This window comes from Gymnoscopelus braueri (assembly GCF_963280865.1).
Source record: "Gymnoscopelus braueri genome assembly, chromosome: 10".
Classification (NCBI taxonomy): Eukaryota; Metazoa; Chordata; class Actinopteri; order Myctophiformes; family Myctophidae; genus Gymnoscopelus; species Gymnoscopelus braueri.
In genome coordinates, this window is record NC_137611.1 from 37,152,068 (window position 1) to 37,179,776 (window position 27,709).

Here is a 27,709-nt window from a genome sequence, read left to right on the forward strand (position 1 = left end):
AGACACACCCTTGGTCTTGGAACAAACATTAAAGGGAGCGAAAAAAAAGAAACATGTGGCACCCACACCCAAACCCACAGACACAAATTCAGACACAGCTCAATGTACAATAAACCTTTAATAAATAGTTTGTCATTAGTTTCCCATATTTACATAATATCCACCATTTACTCATGTTGCCATATTCACTTCTTGGCTAATTTTAGGCACACAGAGAGGGGCTCAGGCCACAAACCACATTGTACTAAAAATAGGAGTGGCTAGCAGGTTAAGTCTTGAGAAATATATAATTGCACCATACAACCAAACAGACCTATAAGTGGCCATCTCCTTGAGCAATACATATATACATTTTCTGAATGTACAGGTGATTTTGTACATTTACAGTCATCTGCTTGGGAACCTGTGTGTGCACATGGGGCTGGTGCAGAATCTTTCCAATTTGTTTATCTGTTTATCTGAATGCATGGGTTTACTTATGTGTTGGTCCAATATATGCGTAAATACAAAAAGACTGAGAACATAAGTCAAAGTCAATGTTGGCCTCATTATCTAATGTCAATCCCTCCGAAATGATAAAAATGCTATGGCAGGCATTGTGTGGCTTATAGCATTGTATGTTTCCTCGGTACGTATGTCAGCATGTACAGCTTTGAAACATTCAATGATACCTGTTATGAAAAGGAAAACCTCATCAAATTGTAACACACTGAAATGCTTGTGTAAATTGCTGGAAACAAAAGATTGGACATTTGATAATTCCCCAAACTAACCACAATGTTGAAAATAATCCTAAAAAATAAATGGAAGAGTTAAAAAGCCATTTAAAAAAAGGAAAAAAAGTGTTCAAACTTAAATCTTAAGCCAAAGTAATTAAGACAAGAGAAACTGACCAAAGAAACAAAAACAAATTCAAAGCAGCTTCACAAGCACCAACACTCACAAAAACAAATGTATGAAAAAGCAAACCAAAAGAAAATTTGGCACAAAAGAATGAGTGAAAAATACATTGCAGTTTAGATAGACATTATACAGCATGAAACCCACTATTAGCTAATTCACGCCAGGGTGTGATTTGGTTATTTCAATGCACTTGAGGCATTTACAAAAATCAATCACTCAAAATTACAACAGCAAAAATATTCCGGTAGCTAATACAGTATTTTAAAATGTTCTGCCATCACGGATTGACATTGCGTCAGAAATGTCAAGCCGACCAATAGTAACCACTTACATGGGAGCCTAAATATCAAGGGATTCAGGGAAATCCATTTTACTGTCGGCCCAAATACCATGTGCAGTGTTTGTTTTAATCATACCACATGACGTTTATTACCGTTTAGATTTTGTACTGTAGCAGCACATATGATATCCAATGATATTTTTCCAAAGACACTGTATTCAAAGTCAGTGCCAACATTGATAATGAAACTATAGCTTAAGGTTTTCCAGAGACTTGAAGAAACAAAAACTACAGTATGATTCTGCCAGCCTTTGTTTAAACTTAGAAATGTCATAAAAACAGACCAGGTAGGGTGTTAACATGAAGGGGGAAATTGAGTCAAATGTATGTTGATGCTCCGATGGGAGCAATAGCAAAGGATTACATGGCCCACTCAGACCTCAGTCTTCATACAGGTTGCGTAATATCAATATATGTATATATATATATATATGTATGTGTATATATATGTATATATATATTTGAAGTCACTTCAAGGCAACGTTTGTTTTTCGAATACAAATTTGAATCACAACTAGCCTTCAGTCTGAACAGAGGAAAATATACAACCCAAACTGTACTGCTAACCTTAAGAATGGCAGGTAAACATTGAAAACGGTCGCGGCTAATAAAGTGGTCTCTCTCTCTGGCACACTTCTCGGTCCGTTGGAAGTGCGTTATCTGACAAAATCTGTGGTCTTTAGAATTGTTCAAGTAGACTAAAGTCCCTCCATTAAAAAAGAAAAAAGAAAAGGAGGTTTTTGTTTCTGAACTGGCTCAACTAAACCAATTCTAGATATAGAAGAGCCTCTTCAACACGGACTTGAGGAGGCCGTTCTTGTAGGCATACAGTTGCTTTTGCCCCTCCGTTGGTACGTTGCAGGCAAAGACCTGCGGTTCCCCTTCTCGGACACTTAAGCCTAATTTATACTCGTGGCATGTCGTTAGCTCAAAATCCGGTTATTTACGGCAAGTGCCGGTGCCGCGCGACAGAGTATAAGTTAGGCTTCATACAAAGCCTTAGTCACAACGACAAGCATCACAACAGAAGTTAGCTTGAGGAATGGGCCATTAGACACATGCTCGACTGTTGGCTACACTCTCGTTGGACAAACAAGGACATGATCGTCACTTTACGGGCTACGGAGGAGTAAGAAGAATCACACAGGGATTTTAGTAACAATTATGATAACCTCACCCCCACACACACACACACACTCAAGCAAGTCACTTGTATCGGTGTGCTTCATTGTTGTTGTGTGTTTCTGCACAGGAGCCGAAAAGCTGCTTAATGCTCCACCCTGTTGCCGCCTCATAGAAACGAAGGGTGAGAGTCCAGCGCAGTCAAAGTAACTCCTCTCTCTCGCTCTCTCTCTCTCTCTCTCTCTCTCTCTCACGCACACACACACACACACACACACACATATACACACCTTCCACAGCAGTCCCAAATAAACTCGGCAAACTACACCCCCCCCTCCTTCCCATAGGACCATTACAAAGTTCTCACACCACCCTGCTTTAAAATTGGGCTGCACAAGGAAAAGACGGCCAACTTTTTGTGCTGCGGACATCTCACATCCACACAGGGGCCACGTGGTGTGCCTGAGGCATGAGTGTGCATATGTGGTATAATGTGTGCATCTGTCCAATGCTCTGAGGTGCGTGTGAGGTGAGTGGGTGGCAGGGGGGACGCCCCCCGCCCGCCCCCCGCTTCCCCCACCGAGGCTGGGGTTATACACTGCTGTCCTCCAGTAGTGGCTCCTTGCCCTCGGCCCCGCTGCCTTGAGGACTGTGAGAGTGGGTCTGCGCTCCGTTACTGTGCTTCTTGTAGGCTCCAGGCCGCACGCCGGAGCTCTGCTCTGGGATAAACAGGGCCACCAGCAGGGACAGCAGCACGGAGCACGCTCCGAACAGAAAGGGGGGGCCGGGAATGATGGAACTCTGGGGGAGAGAATGAGAGAGAGAGAGAGAGGACGCAAAGTTGATGAAGAAGTTGATAGTGGTTTCATGGTAGAACTGTATGTGTATTCAGGTTGGTCAGAGTACAGTACCGCATTTTTCGAAGAATGCAACTTGACATTTGGAACGGGAAGAGACGGGAATAAGGAAACTGTCAGTAAGGATATGCGTGCATGTGTGCACTTATTATTAATGTTGTCCAGATTAGAAAATACAATATTTCCCCCAAATATTGACACTTTCATTTTGTGTGCAACTCGAAACAATACAATTTCTTGTTTGCTTAGTGTGGTCACTAATAGTGTGGGCGTGATTATTGACACCTACCGAATCTAAATACAAGAACTACACATACATTATCAGCACCATTTCTGTAAATGACATCGGTGAAGAATGGTAGTTTTCTCTGTGCTCACCTCGTCGGTGGGGTTGGCCATGTTGCCTTTGCCACTTTTTTCGGAGGCGTCCGTGTCCGTCAGCTCGACATGGAACAGGTAGAAGACGAAGCCGTACAGCGCCGGACCCAAGCCATTACACAGCCCCCGGATCCCTGTTATCATGCCCTGAACCACACCTACAGAGAGAAGATATAATTGACATACAAACAGCCTCATCAGGATCACATGTGCTGCTGGATGTTAACCACTTAAACCCTCTATTCTTAGTGAAATGGACCCGAGTTGCAACTGTACTTGGTACGCTCTTTTAGAGCTTGTAGATCAGCTATTTTTGGCAAATGTTCCCCCCAGAAAAGGAGGCGTTGGGGTTCAAGTGTTTAGGTGAAAATAGCCAATCTATGAGAGCTCAATACGTGTTGCAGCGAGATGCGTTGTGAGCTCTTAGACCAGCTATTTTCGGTGTAAAACTGTATAAATAAGGCTTTACAGTGAGGTCATCATTATGTTCAACAGCCTCTGGAAACCAAATGGTGTCATTTGAGTGCATCATACAAAGAGTTCCATTTCTGTAAGACTTTTGTTCATATTAAAAACATCACATTAAATTAGGTTTTAGAGAGAATGAGAGTGACAAGCGTGATAGCTCACCTTGCTGGTCTGGGTCAGCATTGCGGGACACGATGGCGCTGATGGCTGGGAAGGTGATGCTGGACATGGCTGCTACTGATCCAGCCGCCCAGATCATCCTGCACAAACAATACTCAGTCAGAAGAGCTTTGCATACAGATGTCCAACAATAGCAGCATGCTACTGAGCAGGTAGTTCCATCAAGCAAAGCATTAACAAGGCACCCCAGGCGGAGGTTATTGAGGTTATTGGTGTTTTTCACATCAAGAACAATAAAGAAAACCCTTCTCAAAATAACAGTCATAGCAGGTCAATTTAGACTTATATCCTGGTTATTGATCAAGTCCTAACAGAAATCCAATATGACATGGTTCACATCTAGGATCTATGAAACTCATCCAGTTAAGAGCTGCTTTCTCTCAAGTTAAAACACCTGATGAGAACAATGTATCGGCTGACAAATATATGCTTCCTGAGAAATGATATCGAAACTAAGTTTGAATTGGGTTGAGTCTGTCACCAGCTGACAATATACTCATTAATTTCCCCAGGCTATAGCTGATATGTTTTACCAAAGAATGTTCTGAAACTGTGCGTTTAAATGTAAATCATTAATCTAGACATTTCAAGGCTTTTAATTAAAGACCGTAAAGGATTGTCATTTTACCCAAGCAAATTACATTGCAACATTAGCATTGTATCACTGGAGCTGAGAATTGTTTTCACATAGACTTTGGTCATTGGCAGTGCTTTTCATTTGGATTTGCTGCCCTCTGGTGGTTAGTTAGGGCAGTACAATAACACTATTTGATGAGGGAATTCTGTGTTCAAATTATGTAATCACTAAATGACTTCTGGGCTAGTTCTGGTATTGAGGGCGAGAGACAGAGATTGTGTGTGTGTGTGTGTTTGCAGTTCTCCTTATGAATAAAAAGTGGAGGATGAATTTCAGTGCTGGAGCCAGGAATTGTTCCCAAATAATATTTTTATACTGTTGTGTTGTATTGTTGTCTCCTGAGCTCATATCAAAGCAAAGTTCAATCGATGTCTCATCGAAATGGTACGGTTATTGAATCTTGAACTTGTATCACAAGTAGAATTTATTATCCTGCTAATACACGTAATCAGCAGAAAAACAGCTAACAGCAGGAGAGGCTGTTGATATTTTTATATAGCCTATATTAATGTGTACAGTTATGCAGTTGGGCTGATTTGTGACTTTTAATTATCGTTCCAATAAAGTGGATTCAGTTCTAAAAGGAGCCGGCTAATCCGTAATGTATTGTACATCACTTTTTCAGGGGGATTTGACTTGCAACGTAACTTATTACTCTTGATACCACATAATAATGTAATATAATAATTTTTTTAAAGGAGTAATACATAACTAGAAATGTATTACTCTTCCTGAATAACTTGCCCAACACTATCTGTGAGATACCACTGGATGAATACATTTTCATAGCCTTATTTCTGTGTGTCAAATAAACGGTTACACTCACTCAGTCAACACTAAAGCTCTGTAAATGCAGCACAAACTCCCTAATATATATTGTACTTACAAGGGTGTAACAATCCAATCACAAACGATACAGGGAACATTTCAATTGAGTGTTGCTTTCAATACACAGGTTTATCCAGTACAATAAGTCCATTGTGTGATCAAGTGTTAACGGAAATGCAGAATATTTCAAGTACTCAGGCCAATTGTGCAGCAGTGAGGGAGCTACCACTAATGAACGTAGAGAAAGGTGTGTGTATAAGAAACAGTGTTTGTTACTGACCAGGGCTGGGAGCCAAACCCATACCAGGCCAGCTGAAGGATCTGGAAGCCAAGGCCAAGTAGGATAGTGTTCTTATTCCCTATGGAACGCATCAAGATCCCCAGAATAACCGTCTGAAAGAACAAAATACAATTTATTGTTACCACTTGAGTTTTCTGAGTGATTATTTTAGGTAGGCCGAGCAGGTCGTCACTTCCATTGAAAAACAAAACAAAAAACGTATGAGCAAACTTCATAAGCGCTAGAAGGAATGTGTTAAAGGGCAACTTAACACCCAAACCCTATTTTAATTACGTTGAGGACATAATAAACACGACAGAGTGTGTTTTTTCTGGGTTTTGATATTTTGAACATGATTTCGGCGATTTTGACATCGTACAGAATGACAGTTCTTCCTTAGCCTCCATCTCCAGGCTTTTATTTTTGTTCAAAAAGAAAGCCTGGACCAAGCTGTTGACGTTTCTGGCATAGGAAGTGGGAGTCAACCTTTCATTTCCCCAACCAACCAGAGTGCAGTGGTCGTTGCTCCAAAAGTTGTGACGTCAGGGCTCTCAATGCTGCACATTGGGGGAGGAGGGGCGCAGAGATCGGTGAACCAATGGGAGTCCACGGATGTTTTCGCAGGAGATTTTGAAGCCGCCCCTCTATGTCAGATATCAGACACGCTGGGGCAGGCTACGGCCCGTTTCCTGTTCCAGTCAGACCTGCTTCTCCAGCTGATGTCAACCACCTTGCTAAGACTGTCAAACACCTAGTCAGACTGTACCAAGTGGTCAAAGAGAGGAGAGTGCGAATGGAGTTTTTTTTTTTTGTCGTTAGTTTGGCTTTTGTATTGCATTTTTTTAGTTCTTTATGCATTTGTTTTAACCTGTATTAGGTAAATAGTATTTTGTATTGTGTCTACAAATATTAATGTCAAGATATCTTCTTAAGTTATTGTAGGATTCAATCAAGGATTGTCATGGTGCCCTGCATTGTGGAGGTGCTGGTATACACGGTAACTGACACCTTAGAGCAGTCTGACAAGGTGATTGACATCAGCTGGAGGAGAAGGTCCGACTGGAACTACAGGAAACATGGGCATTGTAGTCCAAGGAAGCTTTTGAAAGGAAGGAAAGCCAACGTCATTTTCTCTATCATGCAATTCCAGTCGGCAGATTCGTCGCACTGCGACTCACACCGGAAGTCGGTGAAATAACATTGGAGTCTAAGAGCCGGCTGGACAGCTTATGAACAAACACTATTTCTGAACGATTGAGACCTTTATAAAATACACTATTTCTGAACGATTGAGACCTTTATAAAATACTCTGCTCAGGAAAATAAAAGACGTATCACACATTGTTTTCTGCTGTGTTGCTTTTCGATGTGTACACCGTACATAATTTTAAAGAGGTATCTAAAGAGCACAACGTATGTTTCTGAACAGCCAAAGTATCGTGAGACGGTCAACCATGTCCTGTCTGGCAACCAAATCTCGCGATACCTCAGAGACAGAAACGATACCTGCCGCTGTTTAGGTGCCTCAATCAAATTATGTACTGTGCACATCAAAAAGCAAGTGATTAGAAAACAACCCGCGATACTGGGTCTTCTTTTATATTCCTGAACCGATTATATGACAAAGGTCACAATCGTTCAGAAATTATGCTTGTTCATGAGCTGGTCCGGCCGGCTCCATTCACTGCAATGTATTTCATCCAACTTTCGGTGCGAGGTTTGCCACCTATGAGTGTCATGGCGCATTCCCGGCGTCCAGCATGTCTCTTTCTTTCAAAAGCTTCCTTGTTGTAGTCCAGGAAGAACTGACATTCTGTACGATGATGTCACAGTTGCCGAAATCATGTTAAAAATATCAAAACACAGAAAAAACACTCCAACATCATGTTTATTATGTCCTCAACTTAATTAAAATAGGGTTTGGGTGCAAAATCAGCAAAGTTGCCCTTTAATGCACGTTCCCTGGCTAGCTATATGCCGTAAAAAGAGATTCTGCATGCATAGATCATAAAAAAAAAGTTTCACATTCTCTTATGCCTTTCCCTTTCATTCGCTTTGCAATCTTTATAAACTTCACCAATAAAGTACAACTAGATGTGAGGGTCCAGACAGCACTGGCTTAGTCACTCTGCACAAACGTCATGCGAAGTCCAGCCCCTCTGGCCTCTCCTCTCCTCTCCTCTCCTCCCTCCCCGCTTTGCTTTGCGGCCTAACCTCTAGTCCCAACCTCCCAACCTTGGTCATGTGATAAAGAGGTCAGACTTCCTGTATATGGTTGCTATGGCAACCTGCCAGATCAGGCTGAGGGTCTGATAGGCAAATCAGAGAGTCTGATCACTGATCGAGGTGGGGTAAGATGCCTAAATCATAGCCATAGCTCTGATCAACAGTCTGTGGCGGGTCTTGGAGGCATGTGGAGTGATCCTGTGCTTGCGAATCCCGGACGAACTTTCTGAGCTTTTGTCAATTATAGTAGTAAGATATGGGGGTAATGTTAATGACATCATATTGATGACGTCAGTCTTGCCCAAATATGAAGTTCAGCGATGGATGTGAGATTATGAATTCACAAAATTTGATTTAAAATGTGAGTCACAAAATGTTAGATGCGGAGTAGTCTCTCGAGCCAGACGGTTGACTCACACAATTATCAAGGGCTTCCATCATACAGTATGTGCAACGGAAGCGCTGAAAATGATACAGGAGTAAATTGGATGCCCAGCCTCCAGTCGCGCAAGTCCTATTTGTCCTAATGTAAATCCAATTAATTGAAGCATACTGTATATTAGCTTTAATCGGGCCTAAATATTTGAGCTCGGCTCAACCCAGCCCGACAGAACGTCAAGCCCAGCCCAAAGCCCGATACATAATTGAAAAGTTGGGCCCGGCCCAGCCCAAAACCCGTAATTTTTCTAAACAAGCTTAATTGCTGCATGCAGCCTTTTTTCATCATTCCAGTCATTCTACCCTTTTCCAACTGTCTTTATTTAAAAAACTGCTTGGAGCAAATAGGGCTATATAAATATATACAATTAGGTAGGGGTGTGCGTGGATATTCGGTTAAACGGGGCTGCCCCTACTAACCGTTTTCAAAATAATATTTGGTTATTCTATGAAATATATTTTTTATTGATTTACGTTTTGCGTTGCAATGGAGAAATCACATCCAATATAAAGACCTGGATGTGAATCGCCCATGTTACCTAGTAGCCCGCGCTGCCTGTGATCTGGTCATTTTAAGAAATAATCCAACGTTTACTTTGAGGTGAGGAAGACTTGTTTGTCTGAAGATCCATTCTATATGTCATGTTATGGTTTAAACTTTAAGGGGAGCTGGTCAGCTTTGTTCAGACCGGCTCAGCGGCTCCGACTTGCGCTGTGCTGGAGTGACAGCTGATTGATTTGACCTACTTTTGCGCTGCGCTGCAATGAAGTAATTAGTTATTTGGGAGCAGGTGTGTAAGATTTCAATAGTATAAACATTTTAAATGGCTTTCATATACTCTTCCGGATCTGACCAATACGAAGTTGCTTATTGTGAACACATTATGCTACAAATTAAATATATTAATTTATTTGGATAAAAAGACAAAAAAAGTTTTATTTTGTTGCCTAGTCACATTCGAGACAACGCCTCTTCTAGACAGCTCACCCCTTAGCCACCATGCCATAACAACTTCACAAGAACAATGATGGCTTCTTAACGGTGCGCCATCTAGAGGAAGGGTCTCTCGGTCTGTCTTTGACTGGACCTAACCTTGGATCTCATAATTGTTTTTATTTATCAAAGAATTGTTTAGTTACAATCAAAATATAGGCTACTACACGTCTACAGTAAATAGTCAATGATTTACTTTTCTTTGAGGGGATTTATAGCAAAAGAATTACAGCTTCAAGCAGCCGTGGATGATGCATGGTTTCAGCATATGATTAAAGTACTTGAGCCATGCTATAATATCCCCTTCGCTGACACTTCAGAAACACAGGAATATTATGAGAACAAATTAATTATGACGTAATGAACAGACGTGACTAGGAATTGTCAAATAAACTACGTAGCTACTACTACAGAGGGATGGACATCCATATAACACACACACTAGGGTTGCACAATATGGACAAAACGTCATACCTTAATATTTATGACAATCTAAAAAGCAATGTGATATACAATTTGACTATGGGTTCACACTTGTTATTTTATATTTTAAGTGTAACAGTTAAAACTAAGCATTCTTTAAAAAAAACTATTTTGAATTCTGTCGACCGGAAGTCAAACGCTTACTTTTGTACTGCATGACGAAAGTGGTAAGCTTTGCAATGATCATGGAAAATCCCCGATCGAACTGAGGTTTTGAATGACTGCCGTGACCGGTACATCTTTTCAGATAGAAAGTAAGCTGCTATGGTTGGTCAGACGCAAAAATCTTAGATTGTGTCAAATAAGAACTGTGTTCCAAAAATAAACAACAGCCGGGCGATTCTGTCGTTTATGATATTGAGTTACATTTGATAATGTCTGTGTTTGAGTAAAATTCCATACGAGTAAAATCGCCCAGCTGATTTGTTTATTTTTGTAACACAGTTCTTACATGACATCACATTTTTCATTGTGGGGAATTTTAATGTAAAAATGTATATAGCAGCCTCTAGCGGCAGTGATGTCAGAATTTGTTGCTCTATATAGACCTTTTTAATCCCACGGGGGAAATTCAGCTTCACCCAGCTGATGGCTGCTCAGACAATCACATTGAGTGCTCGGGCCATACATCAAACCTGGGACCTTCTGTTTGCTAGGCGGGCTCTCTACCCATTCAGCTGTGGCAGACCTATGCGATGCGCAAGGAAAGAGGGATTGAATGGGCTGATACTGATATCAGTCAGCCCTAGCACACGTTCCTGTGAGGGTATAGGGTGTGTGATGGGGTGTTGTCACGTACATGATGGAAAACAGATCTACTATAGAGTACTGTATGCCATTGTTGTCTCCGCCAGGCCGAAAGGCATGGCGAGAGAGTATGTTTTCGCCCCTGTCCGTCCGTCCGTCCGTGTGTCCTGTCTGTGTGTTAGCAGCTAATCTCTGGCACCGTTGGCCCGGTCGCTCCGAAACTGTGCACACACACTCCCTGGATGCCAATTCAGAACCTCTGCCCCAATTCTTTCACATGGGCCTGTTATAGCGCCACCAGGAGGCCGATTTGTGCAAAACCCTTTTTTTTAACATTACTCCTACAGATTTGATCCAAACGTCATGCAAATCGGTACACAGTATCTCTATAGTCATGTGATCAACACAAATCTGTCCGATTTCCCATATTCCATCCTCATTGCCTATGGTTGGCTTCCAAAGTTTGCAGGATTGGTCCGTTTTGAACAAAAAGCCTCAAACTATGCACGCAGCTTGCGATTTCCGTGAATTTTCACACGCACATTCCCACTAGGCCGAGGAAGAAATGCCACCCTTTTCACATTGGCCTGTTATAGCGCCACCAGCAGGTCTAATTTAGCAAAACACATTTTTGGAACAAAATGCCTCAAATCATGAATGCAGTGTCTGATTGCCGTGAAAGACCTAAGAATAAATGGCACCCTTTTCACATTGGCCTATTATAGCGCCACCAGGAGGCCACAATAACGTACCTGACCTGGCGGAGACCTGTGCTCCGAGGAGCACTTTTTCTAGTTTGGTATATTTCTCTGACATTTAGTCTGAGCAGTCTGCATAACCCATTGCTGGTGAGAGGAAAAGGAAAGGAAAAGGTTGTCTGTTCTCATACCTGTGCAATTATGGAGAGGATTCCCACCACCGCGATAAATGCAGCCACCGTCTCTGATGAGAAGCGTATGACCTGAAGGGGAGAGAAACCACATTCGCGCCACGCAGGTTAGGACACGGCCACTTTGCAACAGACACAGGAACATATCTCAAGCAGAAGATAATCCCCCATAATACATGCACATTCCTAAAAACAGGAGAGGCGTGTGTCATTGGGTTTTAGGAGTGCGTTTGTGGCCCTCGGCTTCACGACAACATACTTGAAGAAAAACAAACGATCTCATGTATCCAGGTAAAATACACCCACCCCCTCCCTTTATCTTCTTTCATAACGGCAGCAGTGGTGGTGGGTCAGGTGGAGTGAGGCGAGTTTATTCATGACAACAGATGAGCGAGCGAGGGATAGACAACAAAGCACTTTCTGGCACAAGAAGAGACTGAGGACTGGGATAAAGAGAGCAGGTGGGCGTGGTAAGAAATGCTATCCCCTTGTTGCTCCATAAGTCAGGATTCTACAAAATGAGGCAGCAGGGAATTATGAGGCGATGTGTTTGTGTGTCAGGTGTTTATGCTTCAGACTTGTTCGACTAGTTTTGACATAGTCACACATGCAAAAGGCTGTGTTTACACAAATGCAACAGCCCTGAACATCCCGGCAGTTTGGACAAGGAGGAGACAGAGTCTGTCAGTTTATTCTGAGGCAGCCAACTCCCTCTAGACGACAGAAACCGGGGATTAGCATCTGAAGCGGGTTATTTTCCGGATGCTGCAGTTTAAAATGTATTTGGCTTTTTTTTGCGGTGAAAATGTGTATTATTATTCTTTTTCTGCTGATCCACCTATTTAAATTGTTCTACTTATTCACGTTCTGAAATAGGCTGCTGGGAAAAACCTGCTGATCCAATCTCGTAATAGAACGGGTACGGGGAAAAGTGTGTGGTCTGCAACTTTTCCCGCCTGGTGGTGTACTGAAATACATCTCAGATGTTTCCAGTAGCCATTTCTCTCAAACAAAGATGGCAGAGCCCAGGGGCTATCGCGTCAAGCATACCCATCAATCCCTCATGAATATTATGCTTAGTAATTCAGCGCAGCATCCAAAAACATGATAAGAATCCTTCTGGTATCGTAGCAGGTATTGCATGTGGTGGTTGAAAACATGACGTATTGTTGCTGTTGACAAACAATCCATTCGGTATGCAGTCAACAGCAAAATTGGTCTCCCAAACAGACAAATACAACGATAGCCAAGTATGGAGCCACAAACAAACATTAACATTTAGAAACTGCGAAATCTTACGGACAACCCAAGTTATCAGTAAAAGATTTAAAGCAGTAGATGAGATAATATGATGGCGGGCACGCAACACAAACAACGGCATCGGACTAAGAATATCCCCTTTATTGTCAACAGCAGCACATGGCCTTTGTGATGGAGGGTGAAGACTGCATGTAAGCGGAAAAGAGGAGGAGGGCAATGTTACCTGTCTGAGATAGAGGAAGAAGCTGGAGTACTGCCCTGCCTCAGGGAGGTAGGAGAGGAACACTGTGATACAGATGAGGAGCACAGTGGAGTCCTGCCCCACCTTACGCAGAGACTGAAACAAAACAAACCAACACAGCACAGATGGGACTTTAGCCACTGGTTGATGTCTTTCAGTGTTACCAGTATTCATTACTTTGTAAAAATGTAAAAGAGGCTGTTATTGCCATACAAAGAAAAATGTCATCAAAGCCCTCCAGCTAGACAGCGTAACCTAGGGAAATTAGAGGTGGACAGCTGATAGTGCTGTGCAATCTGGGAATGGCACAAACACTGGCCTTACATATATTTAACTATATGGAGCCAAAATGCTTTAAAGTATCTTGATTAACACATTGACTGCCAATCACGTAGATCTACGCGAACCTCCGTAAAGCCGCCACGTGCCAATCGCGTAGATCTACGTGAAGTGAAAAAAAAAAAAAAATGTTTTTTTTTTCCAATTTCACCCAAAGACCAAGGAGATATGATTAGTTGAAGATCTAGACTCCTATCCACTTCCTTGTTAACTTAAAACTTAAAAAGTCTGTATTTCGGCTCCTGAGTACTTTTTTTTTTCCAATGAAAAACTCTGGCACTGGCTAAAAAAAATATGAAAATAATTCTGGCAGTTAATGTGTTAAAAGCGATTATATAAACTACATCATAAAGTCTACATTTGCCAAATGTCAAATTTCAGTCCATTTATTATGCCGTCAAATAAAGTGGTTTGCATAAGTGGTTTGCATAAAAAAGTGATTTGCATAAAAATTACATTACTACATGAGCCATCATTCTTTTATATCAAGACATTTTATGCACACGTCCTGTCCTCTGCAAGTGATTTTCATCAATAAGTGATTTGCATTAAAATTACATTATAACATGGGCCATCATTGTTTTATACCAACACATTCTCTGTACATTTCCTGTCCGTGGCAAGTGATTTTCATATATTCTGAATGTATTGTAGATGCTCACAGCGAAGGGGTCGGCCTGCTCCCAGGAGATGGGCGCTCCCCAGGAGGCGGGCCTCATCTTCTCGGGTAGTGACTCCGGCACAGCGACCAGGATGAAGCAGATGTCCAGCAGGGCAATGAATGTGGCCAGGATCACCACCAGGGTGTCGCCGTACGTTGCCGACAGGTAGGCGCCGATGGCCGGGCTGGTCACCAGACTAGCCGCGAAGGTAGCAGACACCTGGATAGAAAACGATGGAAATGTTCTGTCAAATGTTCAGCTGGAGACAACAATAATGACAGCCATATCTCTGATTGCAGCTTGCTCTTACCAGACCATACGCTGTGCTCCTCTCATGCTCCTGTGTGATGTCTGCCACGTAGGCAAAGATCACAGAGAAGGTGACGGCGAAGACACCGGACATGGAGATGACTGCAAAGTACCACCTGGAGGACAAAAGGAAAGTCAGATATCAGGACAGTAACACTGCTATTAAAGGCAACACTACATTACCTAAACAGAGTAGCAATACGGGATCTTGTACAAACAGTCCTAGATATAGTATAACAAACAGACTGTACTTTGAGGGCCCTCACACCTACGTCGCACCACCGATTCGACTGATATGCCCATATATGGAGATCTGTATGTCAGTCCATACAGATTGTATCTGGATTTTCTGGATTATTTCTTCAAATCACAGAGGCAGTGGGCAGTATGACATAACCTGGATGATCTAGATGTTTACCGTATATTAAGGCTGAACGATTAATCGTTTTCAAACCGAAATCGCGATTTGAAACCACGCGATTAGCTAATCGCAAAGGCCGCGATTTTTTTATTTTTTATTTTATCATAATAAATCATTTTAATATTCATATTAATCCCAGAGCACCCGCGGGACTTGTCTCCTTCTCTCCAGAGTGGCTGCCTGCATCTCTCTACAGGGAGCGAGAGGGCAGCGAGCCCCCCCCCCCCTCTCTCTCTCTCTCGCTCTGTCCCTCTCATAGAGTTAGGTCTCCGTCGGCTACGAGTATTTAAAGTTTGTCGAACGGCCGTGTTGCGCAAATCCCTGATGCCGCGCGTAGCGGTAAAACATTATTTTCGGTGCGACACAAGTAGTGTAGTAGTAGTGTTGCTCCTATCTATGTTTGTTTCTGTAAGTGTAACTTATATTTTTCCCATCATTATTAAACTATTACTGTTGGATGCAATGTAAACAAAACGATGGAAAGCACTTCCTGGTCAGTGTTGCCAGGTTTTGTGAGAGAAATAAGCAACCCTGTCTATGAAAACAAGCCCAAAAGAAGCGACTATGAACTGTATCTTTGTCACTTCTGTTATGTACAGTGGTGGAAAAAGTACTCAAATGTTGTACTTAAGTAAAAGTATCAATACTGCAATGTAGAAGTACTCTGTTACAAGTAAAAAGTCAAAATGTACTTGAATAAAAGTACAAAAGTATTGGTATCAAAATGTACTTAAAGTACCAAAAGTAAAAGTACTAATGTTTGAAAATAGCAGATCTACAAGCTCACAACGCGTTGCATCACGGCGCGTTGTGAGCTTGTAGATCTGCTATTTTCAAATAACCTAGGTATAAAATAGGGCCAAAGTGGTTAATGTAGGTTTTACAATATTATAATTTATATCTGAAAAGTAAGTAGTCACTAAAGTTTTCAAATAATTGTAGTGGAGTAAAAGTACAATATTTGCCTCTGAGATGTAGTGGAGTAGAAGTTAAAGTATTGGAAATTAGAAATACTCAAGTAAAGTACAAATACAGTACTTAAGTAAATGTACTTAGTTACTTTCCACCACTGCGTTATGTATTCTGAGTTTTTCATTTCCAAGGAGTAGTAGTAATACAATGTACAGTAGGAGAGGACTTTGCCTTGTGAGACAAAAAAGTGTTACATTTTAGTTGAATGTTAATCTACATAAGCTAAATACTGGATATCAGTAAATATGCTTCTTTAGCCATAAGTGAAATACCTACTTATTTCACTGCTGTGAATTGTTTACACAAAAAGGTAATTATTTGTTTAATTTTATTTTTATTTATTGAACTTCATTTCAGAAAAAGCTTCTCTTCTTGAGCCATAAGTTAATGACTTAACAAGTTCAATGTTGGGTTGTTTACAAAAATAAGCTATTTCTATTCCAGCTAAATGTTTAAATATATACATGGGAAAAAAAGTACTTGGAAGATACATGTTGGAAGCAATGAAGCAATTCATATCTTTTAGTTCTCATCCTTATTTATTAGGATCTAGAACAGTAAATAAATGGTATGCCATTTGGTAATGTTCCATTACTTCCAATTACTTTTTAAACGTACACAGTGAATACTAAACTGAAGCTTGACTTAAAAAAATGTTAAAGATTTTTTTTTTTTTTTAATTAAAAAAATCGCAATCAAATCGCAATCGCAATATCAGTCAGAAAAATCGCAATTAGATTTTTTCCCAAAATCGTTCAGCCCTACCGTATATTGGATGTGATTTCTCACAAATGTTGTAGTGACCGGCCACTCAAATCACCCATGTTAAATCTTATTGCTTAGTTTGCTTATTAAAAACCATGTTTAATAACAGTAATATTGGTGCAACAAAAAAAAAATAATAATAATAATATATATATATATATAAATATATATTATATATTATTATAATTTAATAAACACATTGGAAAATAGAATGTGCTCCAGGGCTCACAAGAAAGGTCCCAAGGGACGCCAGTTGAATCTATTCCTTAAATGTTCCGTGAGTGAAGGAGTTCTGTTCTAGAGATGACCCACAGAGGAGGACCACACTGAACCAATGAGCTTAATCCCTCTGTGTGTGACTTTAGTTGAGTGCAGCTGATATGGTGAATGGTGTTTTGTGTGTGTGGGGGGGCCTCACCATGGGCTGATCTTCATCAGTGGGATGGGCGCGCATGTGAAGAACACTGTTAGCAGCAGGAAGGACTTGCGTCCCCATACGTCTGACAATGCTCCAATCAGAGGAGCGCTGAGAAATGATAATAGGCCCTGAGGGAGGGCAAGAGAGAGAGACAGAGGCAGATGCAGAGTGAGCGCCACAAAGTGTTTTAGAGTGAAGCAATTATAGTCACATGGAAAGAGTGGGAGAGAAAATACAGAATGCGTGTGAGAGGCAAAGAGAAAAGCATGGAGAAAGAATGGAGAAAGAGAGCTAAACCTAATTTATACTTTGTCACGCGATGGTGTCGCTCACAGAAAATAACAATGCTAACAAGCTAACAATGTGATGCATTGATGTGTTGTTAGCTTCTGTTCTTCAAAAGGAAGAAGTGTGTTCATTGGACTGAGCACTTTTAATAGATAACTAGAGTTAATTAACTACATACGGTATGTATAGGTTCACCTGGCTGTAAACCTTAGGCTAACTTGCATCCGCTCACTCTGAGAAATGGTTTCCACACCCTAGATACATTACCGTTGTGAAACTCAGGGAAAACAAAACTAACTGAAGAGAGGAGGATGTCACACGACAAGATCTACTGAGTCCCAAGTTCACAACCATCAAAAATATGGGTCAGCATGGGTTGTGTGTAGCGGTATCGCTTACCTTGACTCCGTGAATGAGCCCATTCATCAGGAATGTGTGCTGGGGGAACGTTTGGTGCAAAGTCTGGGGAACAAAAAAAACGCCAGTTAACGGCACATCATGAAGCCATTTGTATCCTTACACAGGCCACAACACCTTTCCCACAATGACCTACAGCAGGATCATTTCACTCTGCAACGTTGATAAAGTCAGCCGGCCGGCCACAGCAGGACAGCCTGCCAAGTCTGACCACAATGTACACAAATCTACCTGTGTTACTGCTGACTCCCTCTGAGCCGACAGATAAAGAAAGTAAAAGCACAGACTAAATCTGGAGAGGAAATAAATAAATAAAACAGAAGCCTCGTTATTACACAAGGGCTTTTATAATAATACATTATGAACATATGCTTTTCTTTTGTAATGGTAGAAATGTTAATATGACACCTAGGGTGACTTAAATAGCCTCTTTTAGGCCTCTTTTAGGCCCTAACTTCATTTGTATAGCTTATCTAAAAACAACAGACTGCCATCTGCATATATATTACTACTGTTACACATCCACACAGGCACATAATTAGCTAGCTTGAGGCCATAGTGGTAAACTGTTCACACAGTCCATACTGTATGTGTGAATTGATAACCTCTAGATTAAATCTTACAGCAATTTTGTAAAACAATATATAAAGATGGCTTACACACTACACATATTTCAGAGAATTACTGAGAACAGATAATATTACTGTACTGGTACTGATACTAGTCTGCACTTCTCTCCATGCGGCTTTATACAGTATAAAACAACCCATGAAAAATGACTAAACTCTATTCACACTATACGTGTAACCATGGTTTTTGAATTCGTTCACTGGCAGGACTTGAGTGCAAAGGCCAATGTCACTAGGAACATTTTAATTTGAGGGGGTGAGTGAGTGAGGCTTCAGTCACCATCATGGTTACATTTTTATTTAATGATTCAATGGACTTTCTCCAACACACACACACACACACACACACACACACATCCAAAGCAATACTATCAATCCCTTATTAGGCCAGGTCAATTTGTTAAAGAAATGTCCAAAATCAATCACTGGTACTCCGTTATCCTCTCCTTGCCCTCTTCTGCACTGCTGTAGCCAGTTACAATGAAGCTGTTTATACCACATCTGCTGAGACTCTGCCCAGACAATTATCCCACTTTACCAGGGGTGTGCCATGGAGAGCACTGAGTCAGCAGCTCAATGAACAACAAAAACACCACATATTAAAATCTCATTGGAAGTTGGATTTGAATGATCTGCAGCACTGTGGTCTTTTAGGATGTTGTCTAATTCACTCTCTGTGTGACCTGTTCATTTCCCCCCCGGCCCCTGATAGCTTCTATGAAAGCAATGGTGGAGAACATCCTTCACACTCATGACCTTTCAGAATCACTCACAGGCAGCTGATTGCACTCAAGGGTGGAAAATTACCAACAGCAGCCTATCCGGATTAATGTTTGTCTTTCCCCATCAGCCACTGCGACAGATAAAAAACTAGTAGGCTGTTTAGTCTAAAAGGTTGCTGTCAGGTCAAATGGAACAAATGAAAGGTTGGTAGGTTTTAAGGTTATAGTCAGGTAGGTTCGATAATTAATTTCTTTGATAAACTCATTATGTGCCAACAAATGTCAAGATAACAGAAATGTCTGAACCACTGTCACATTATGACATTATGTAGTGTTCCAGATCAGATGGTACTTCAGTACAAGTTCCTGTGCTGGCATAAAGAGAACACGGGACATTCATATGCATAAATCTATTTGCTGTTCAGTTCAAAGTCTGTGGTATGAGAGTGCAGAGATGTCATTGACACCGTTGTAGGAATATAAACCTCTTGCTCAATATCTGCTATGACCCACCAACCGCATTTGAACCACAAACAGAGGTGGTACGGCGGCTTTCATACCATTATACATAGGAAATCCCAGGCCGGAGCATTGCAGCAGGCGCTGCATAAGCAGGACACTCATTTCAAGTCACACTGGTTGAAAAGTGTCAACAAATGCCCTAAAATGTCAAACAATCTGGATTGTTTAGTGGGTTTGTGGTAATAAGCTGGTTGGTGACTCCTCTGGGCTGTAGGATTCAGTTATCCACTGTTCAGATTGTGAATGTGGTGGGATATTGCTGCTGGATACTAATGAAGTGCCTGGCTTATTGGGAGCAGTGAAGCACTCCCGCGCTCTCCGATTAGCCCGAAATGCAAATCCCGCCTTCGTCACCCTTGGATTTAAGGGCAGCAAACCTTAGCAATTAACACGAAACCACTGCACATACACCACTACTAATTTATAAATACTGCACAATATATGCCTGTCTAGGCTGCACCATGTGATGTGGCTCACAGATGTTAATTTGCTTATGATAAAGAGTTCCATCCAAAGTAACAGTGTTAGTATACTTGAGATTAATATTCTATTTAGCCGATGTGATTATCAAGTGCAAAATGCATATGAAAATAAGCTTAAATTCTTAGATTGCCAAACGCCACAACCAACCGTTGAGGGATAGAAGCCTGACGGGCTTCATGCAATTCAAGAATGATGATGTAATAGCCTGCACAAGACGTTGGCAACGAGAGTGAAAGAGAAGTGTATAAGTGAAGGAGAAGTGTATAAAAAAAGGTTACACAACAAGACGACAAATCTGATTCAGATACTTGATGAAGAGATGTGTTTTTTTCAGTTTATGACAGAGGATATATAGTGTATATAGTGTTGTATTATTGCATATCTTAGTTATATACATATATTTATATATATACTTTTTCTTTTCGGCACCTTACTGATGATGTTGCCTTGACTGTGATGTCTCTCCATCATGCTGTATCTACCGTACTTTTTCCCCCTGCCCTGTAATCTGTTGTTCTGTCTTTGGCGCTTGAATTTTCCCAGCAGGATAAATAAAGGTCTTATCTTATGAAATACAAATAAGGTCCACACACTCTTTTTTTATTTCATGTATTGTTGTTTGTCCTGCACCTGGGCACCTGGATGTGCGTGCATTCCCCTTTCTCTTATCTCATATTAGTAATACTAAGGGGGTGAAAAATACAACCCAGTAAAGCAGGGGTTGACACTAAGGTCTCAGAGGCACTTGCCCATCGGGCAAGTACAGGTCATGTTGTAAATCGTCCATTATAGGTGTGTGTGTGTGTGCGTGAGAGGGAGAGAAAGCGCTCCGGCCACGTTCAAGTGTTTATAGACAGAAATCTTGTGAAAGACGATGCTTCCCCACTCAAACACACTTGCCCGCCGGGCAACCTGAAAGCAAACTCCACTTTCCCGAACGTTTTAGGTACTTGCCACAGGCAGTCGGGCAACCGTTAGTGTCAACCTCTGCAGTAAAGGATGTCTATACACACACACATCTGTGTCAACCATTTGCCCAAAACAATAACTGCTGTGCACTGAGGTGAGCATGTTCAGTGGTTGCCTAGCATACATCTGTACCGTGGTCTGCCAACAAACGACTGACCTCTCTCTTTCTCTCTACCCGATAAGCCTCTCAACAAAGAGCCAGTGCTCAGACAATGTGCCGTTTGATGCCCTTTCATATTTCTTAGTCCATTAGTGTCGGGGAAAAGGTCTGGCACTATATATACACACGCACACATACATTAATTCACAGACAAAACAAAGTGTGTCATGCAGGCCCTATGCCATTTGATTAGTGATTCAATTATTCATGGAGGGAGGTGGGTCTTTTGTGTGTGCGATTCCAGTCAATGGAAATTTTGGGAAATGCCACTCTCTGGGCAAGCTCACAGGGAAGAACAGGTGGGTGGTTGCGTGAATACAGAAGAAATGTGATGTCACTACTAGTTAACCACTTAAGCCCAATTTTATCCTTTGTAGTATGGTGAAAACAGTCAATCTACAAGCTAACAACGTTTCGCCTCTCGACACACTTTGAACTTGTGGATCTGCTATTTTCACTATTTTTGTAAACTTTTGGCCTATAGTGACATTATAGGGGTGCCAGGTTTGTGTTTGTGTTTGACTTGGCTTACCGCGAGCATGGGGGTGGTGAGGAGACCCCACGCGAAGAACTCCAGGAAAATAACCACCACAGCATGGTAAACGCTGGGCTCACCGATTCCCTGAGGCTGAAGGGACAAGAGAAAGAGAGTAGAGAGAGAACAAGAAAGACACACAAAGAGAATGGTTAGCTGAGAGGCTATGAAAAAGACATTCGATCACATGGTGAACTAGAATCAATTTCACAAACAGCATGCTTCTAATTACATTTACATTACAATAGCTATCCTGTGACTGTGTGACATCATATGTAAAGCACTTTGTGAGTTCTCTCTGTGAGAAGTGCTATATAAATAAAATGTACTTACTTGCATTGTCTAAATTAGACAACCAAGAAAATTAAGATACAAAGACTAAATCTCTGAACTTTTGAATCACGAGTCCAGTGCATGTGACAGGATGGTTGTACTGTAGTGTGATGAATGTCTAGTGTTCTTACTTTCAACTTCTCCAGGGTGAATTGCAGTCAATGTTGCAGACCCAGGCCAGCAATAAAGTATTTCATTTTTAATCTTAACAAGGCAATGATCCAAACTGTGACCAATCATTTTATTATTATTAAATTACAAATTCCTATCCGTTCACAAGTTCAGATAGCTAAAACCTATGCACTGACAGAAAATAATCAATCTGAATTCATGATGACATGGCACAAGAAAATGGGGTTATTTTCAACAAGCCTTGTCGGCTCAGCAACATGCTCTTCTTGATTAGGTGCAGCCGAATTATAATGCAACAGTATGTCAATCAAAAACGTACATGTAATTATTGGGAAACAGAAACACCCGTTTTAAATTAGTTATGTTGTCAGGGCTTTGGTGTCTATAGATAGATACTGTCCAGCAGCTTAGTAACTACTCCACCCATATATGCTTAAACCTATTACAATGACTAAAACACAATTGACCCTTTCTCAGCCTTCTGATTGGTCCCTGATTGACGAAACAGCAGGCTTTCCCCGCCTTGTTCTGCCCTGGTTCCATTTCGGTTGCTTATGCTGAATTTGCTAAAACAAGTAGAAAAATATCCTGTTTTTGGAGAGAGGAAAAAAAAACATATGCCTTAGCCATGGTTCACATGACGCTCGTCTGTCACAAGCGTCATGGCGCTACTTGTTCCCGTTTTTTATTTTACATTTACAACCAGTACATCTACATAAACGTTCAGATTTCAAATATAAAGTGCTGACCCCCCAGCCACGATGTTACAAGTTAAAGCGCCTGGGTCTAAGTACCCGTATCTTCCGTATTGTTCAATAAAAAGCATTTGAATCCGATCGGCGGCCATTCATTTATTTTTTATTTTTTACAAGGTATCAGAGTGCAATACACCTCCCAACAGATAGGGGTGCGTAGTTGAAAGCATTTGGAGAAAATGGCTGGCGATCAGATTAAAAAGCTTTTTATTGAACAATACATTAGATACAGGTACTTAGACACGGGCACTTTAACTTGTAACATCCGTGGCAGGGGGGGTCAGCACTTTATATTTGAAATCTGAACGTTTATGTAGATGTACTGGTTGTAAATGTAAAATTTTCAAAAAACAGGAACAAGTAGTGCCATGGCCCATGACTGTCATATGACAGTCATGTTTCAGGGCTACTTATGCCAGACCATGCTGCAACTGAGGTGTTCCTTTTCACTGAGACCAAGTTAAAAATAAGAATATATATCAATACGAGGCAACTGAAAAACAGTTTTAAAATGGTAGTGGAGACGGGATCTTTGTCCATCCAAGCAACAGCAACCAATGGGCGTGACTTGACAAAAGGGTCAATTCGTTTTTCTCCCCATCTCACTTTAATTATGCCCCCGGTCCCCCAAGAGAGATAAAGTCAATTCACTGCTGCACAATAAAATCCATACAAGTCTATAAGGCGAGGTGATAGATGCGACAGTGTGATTGGGGGTGCCGTGGCAGAAGCCAATGCAAGGTACAGTGCGAAAACCGGGTTGAGTGTAAAATAGGCTAGACCCAGCTCAGCCAAGACAGAAGACACTGACAGTTAGGCGTGGGCTCGTGTGGTTTGTCACTTCCCCATGTGGTGTCAATGTATCACAGTGTGACGGATGGGAAACAGGTTACCAATGGAGTTCCCCATAGCAAATCACATTGGGCCCTTTTAGAAATAGTAAACGTATAGAATAGATCGGACATCCCATTCAGCATCACTGTGTTTCCAAGTCGAACAAGGAAGAGGAATTAATCGATCCACGGGGCCTCTCCGTGATGCCTTTGTTTAGCTATGAAGATGCACTGTTATGGTAGCAATAAGTATCATCGGGTCCTCCAGCAAAGTCAGTGACTAGTGTGAACACGGAAGTAGGGTGCTTAATGAAACACCTGTTCCTTTACATCTATGATGAACCCGTTCAGACCGGGAACACATCTGTCATTTTTTGATTTCTTTGGGCTATTCAAAAATAGCAGATATACAAGCTCCGATAGCAGATCTACAAGCTCATAGCGCGGCACAGAGTGCCGCGCTATGAGCTTGTAGATCTGCTTTTTTTTGTTATTGTGAAAATGAGTGCAAATCTTTTTTTTTAAGCGAACATTTGTAAAATATTTTGTTTCAGGGACCCCCCAGAAAATAAAATAAAAATATATATATATTCAAAGATTTGCTCACATTTTCATGATTTTTGAATGGCCAAAGACATCTTAAAATGACACAGATGCGTTCCCTTCCCGGTCTTAATGAGTTAAGCCAACGAAAGTACCACCCTCTTTTTTTGGTTCCGTTACACACTACCTGCTTCACCACAGTAATGGCGAACGATGAGGAACTCAACTCACCAGCCAACGCGTGTTGCAATTTCCTTTAATTGATATTTAGTTTTAGAGTATGCTCACTGAACTGCTATCTGAAAATGACATCGGAGAATCTAAAAAGCAGTGGGTGGAATGTTAAGGCTAACTGTTGAAAGTCAAATCCTACTAACTTAACTCTCTCTCTGGCTCCCCAAACTGGTATCTAGCAGGGCTACTCTTTGCCTGGATCCCGTTCAAACTGCTATCAGGTAGCAGGGCTATCTCATTCAAATTACTACCTGGCAGGGCTACTTTAATGGATCCAATTAAAACTGGTACTGGTACTTACCCTAACTCAGGGATTAGACCTGGCCACAGGAAAGCAACAACACCAATGTTAAATAGAGGCCTTTTCTGAAATGATTACATCAGCAGGTGTATAATTATATTTACAGGCACAAAGACTGTCATCAGTGGATGTCATTGCCATGTACAACACCTTTCGAGTCAATTGGGCATATTTGGAAAGTTCAAAATATGGTCATATGTGTTTTGTCAGATTTCCAGTGCATGAATTCAAAACATATTTGACATAACTTAACGTCTGCTCATTACATAGCTAGCACTATCTTAGTAAACATGCTTCACCTGACAGACCTAACTGCTAACAATGGGCCTTCTATGCATCTATATCTATCCCCTATTCACTTCCTGACGAGGTTGTACTACTTTCCAATGTGATTTTTTAGAGAACTTGACGGACGCAATTAAATCTGAACGGTAGGCCAGCAAAATGAGGAGGAAGAGCATTTGTTGATTTATTCAACGTTATTTACATGGCGTGTTGTTGACTTGAACCTTTCATTGTGCCCAACTTTTAAACTACTTGACCTACAGGCCACGCATGACAACTTCTACATTCCATGATAGTCAACATGAGATGATCAGTTCTATTACTTACATAATGATAGAGTGTATATATATATATATATATATATATATATATATATATATATATATATATATATATAGCAGTGGTGAAAGAAGTACTCAGATATTTTACTAAGTAAAAGTAGCAATACCACAATACAAAAATACTCTGTTACAAGTAAAAGTCTTGTCTTCAAAATGATACGTAAAAGTACAAAAGTATTGGCATCAAAATGTAATGTAATTACAGTGCCAAAAGTAAAAGTACTAAAATGTTTGAAAATAACCTGTATAAAATAGGGCTGAAGTGGTTAATGTATGTTTTATAAAATAATAATGTATATCTGCAAAGTAACTAGTAACCAAAGCTTTCAAATAATTGTAGTGGAGTAAAAGTACAATATTTGCCTCTCATATGTAGTGGAGTAAAAGTAAAAGTATTGAAAATACTCAAGTAAAACAAAACAAAAAAACTCATAATTGTACTTAAGTACAGTACTTGAGTACAACATGTACTTAGTTAACACCACTGATAGAGTGTATACTAGCTGTATGGGGACGGCGGTAGTCCTAATTTGCCAGATGGATAAAAACAAACCTTGAAATAAACACACATTTGATGTGGTGTTGAACACCAACGGGTAAGATAAAGGGGGTAATGTTTGTTAATAATACCAAACTCTGGGCTATTTGAATTTCTCCTCCAGGAAATCGTCTTATTGTATTTGGTACAAAGAGCTGATGTTAATATGAGCTGCTCGCTAACGTTACCTGAACTGAGCTGACGTGTAAACGGATAGGCCGCTAACGATGGCTACAGCCTAGGGCGAGGACACCAAGGATACGCTAGTGACGACACAAAACAATGGAAAGTGTGCCTATCGTAAACTCGTTTAGTACATAATTATAATGATAATCTCAAACCCGTTTAGTACATAATAATAATTATTATTATCTTAAAGCCGTTTAGTTAGTTAGTTAAAATAGCGGATCTCACCATCTACATACACGGTAAGCTCACGACAGGTCTCAGCTTGTAGATCTGCTATTTTCACTATTTTGTAAACAGGGCATAATCTGTTGCATTGCACTTTCCTTCGGGTGAAAATGCTTCATTTTTCAGTATAGTATAAAGTGTAAAGTAAAGGCACAATGCAACAATGGAGGACCAATAATGCCATATCTAAAAATAAAAGAAATGAATGAATAAATGAAATACTAAAAGAAAGAAATGCAAAAATAAATGAATATGCAAAGAAAATAAATGTATTTATTTATGTGACAATTTACTTATTTGGTCCTCCATATGCAACAGCTCCACGAATATAATAATAATAATAATAATAATAAAGGAGTAGAAAGCACTTCCGCTAGATGTGATGTGACATCACTGACGCAACCTTGGAATCTTTGTAGGCTAAAGCTAGCTTCTTAGCTCTAGCTGTTGTGGTCACTTATAACCACCCAGCCAACAAGTAAATATGATATATATATATATATATATATATAACCGCAGACAAGAGTCAAGACACCGGGCAGACGTTCGGAAACATAAAGCACGTCAACTAATGACAACAAAAAACACCAATCGGAATGACTGGCAAAGCTATAGCGAAGATAAATAAATATTTAACTCACGCTGGCTCCATCTTTTATGATAATTTTCTTTGCCAGAAGAATGCTGCGGTTCAGCCGCTTCTTCTTCTTCTTCTCCCCCGTCATGGTTAACTGATGTCCATGCTTGGTGTTAGAGAGGCATCGTTGTGTTCGTTCAGAATAATATGATGTTGTCTACGGGGTTGTTATGTCGCCACCTCGTTATTCAGGTCCAGCTACTAGCCTAGCAGCAGCGAGTATAGTAGCAATGATGATCAGATCTACCCCCATCCTCACCAGTGTTGCCAGATGTTGTGGGAGAAATAAGCAAACAGGTCTATGAAAACAAGCCCAAAGGAGGCCACATAGCACTCTAAACCTAGTAATACATCTGCCATTTAAAAAAAATCTTGCAATAAAATGTGGAATATTTGGAATAGTTTTGAAACATTCTAACAACACAAATCTGGTACGGGGCTCCAGCTTGGCACAAAACATTTTCAGATGGGGGACAAATAC

General features: G+C 40.8%; 2 protein-coding genes across 2 annotated transcripts in view; one reads left to right on the forward strand and one right to left on the reverse strand.

The window, feature by feature from the left end:
- sppl2 (signal peptide peptidase-like 2) overlaps positions 1–27,709 on the forward strand; it is a 237,084-nt gene that overhangs the window by 149,959 nt on the left and 59,416 nt on the right. The window lies entirely within an intron of this gene.
- mfsd14a2 (major facilitator superfamily domain containing 14A2) lies at positions 100–27,464 on the reverse strand. The gene is made up of 12 exons (XM_080441205.1): positions 27,233–27,464; positions 21,880–21,975; positions 17,845–17,907; positions 17,158–17,285; positions 14,583–14,697; positions 14,273–14,491; positions 13,254–13,367; positions 11,771–11,842; positions 5,994–6,106; positions 4,231–4,328; positions 3,601–3,758; positions 100–3,166 (listed from the first exon to the last, which is right to left on the reverse strand). The coding sequence occupies exons 1-12, from the start codon at positions 27,314–27,316 to the stop codon at positions 2,957–2,959; spliced, it is 1,470 nt and encodes a 489-aa protein (XP_080297331.1). The 5' UTR covers positions 27,317–27,464; the 3' UTR covers positions 100–2,956.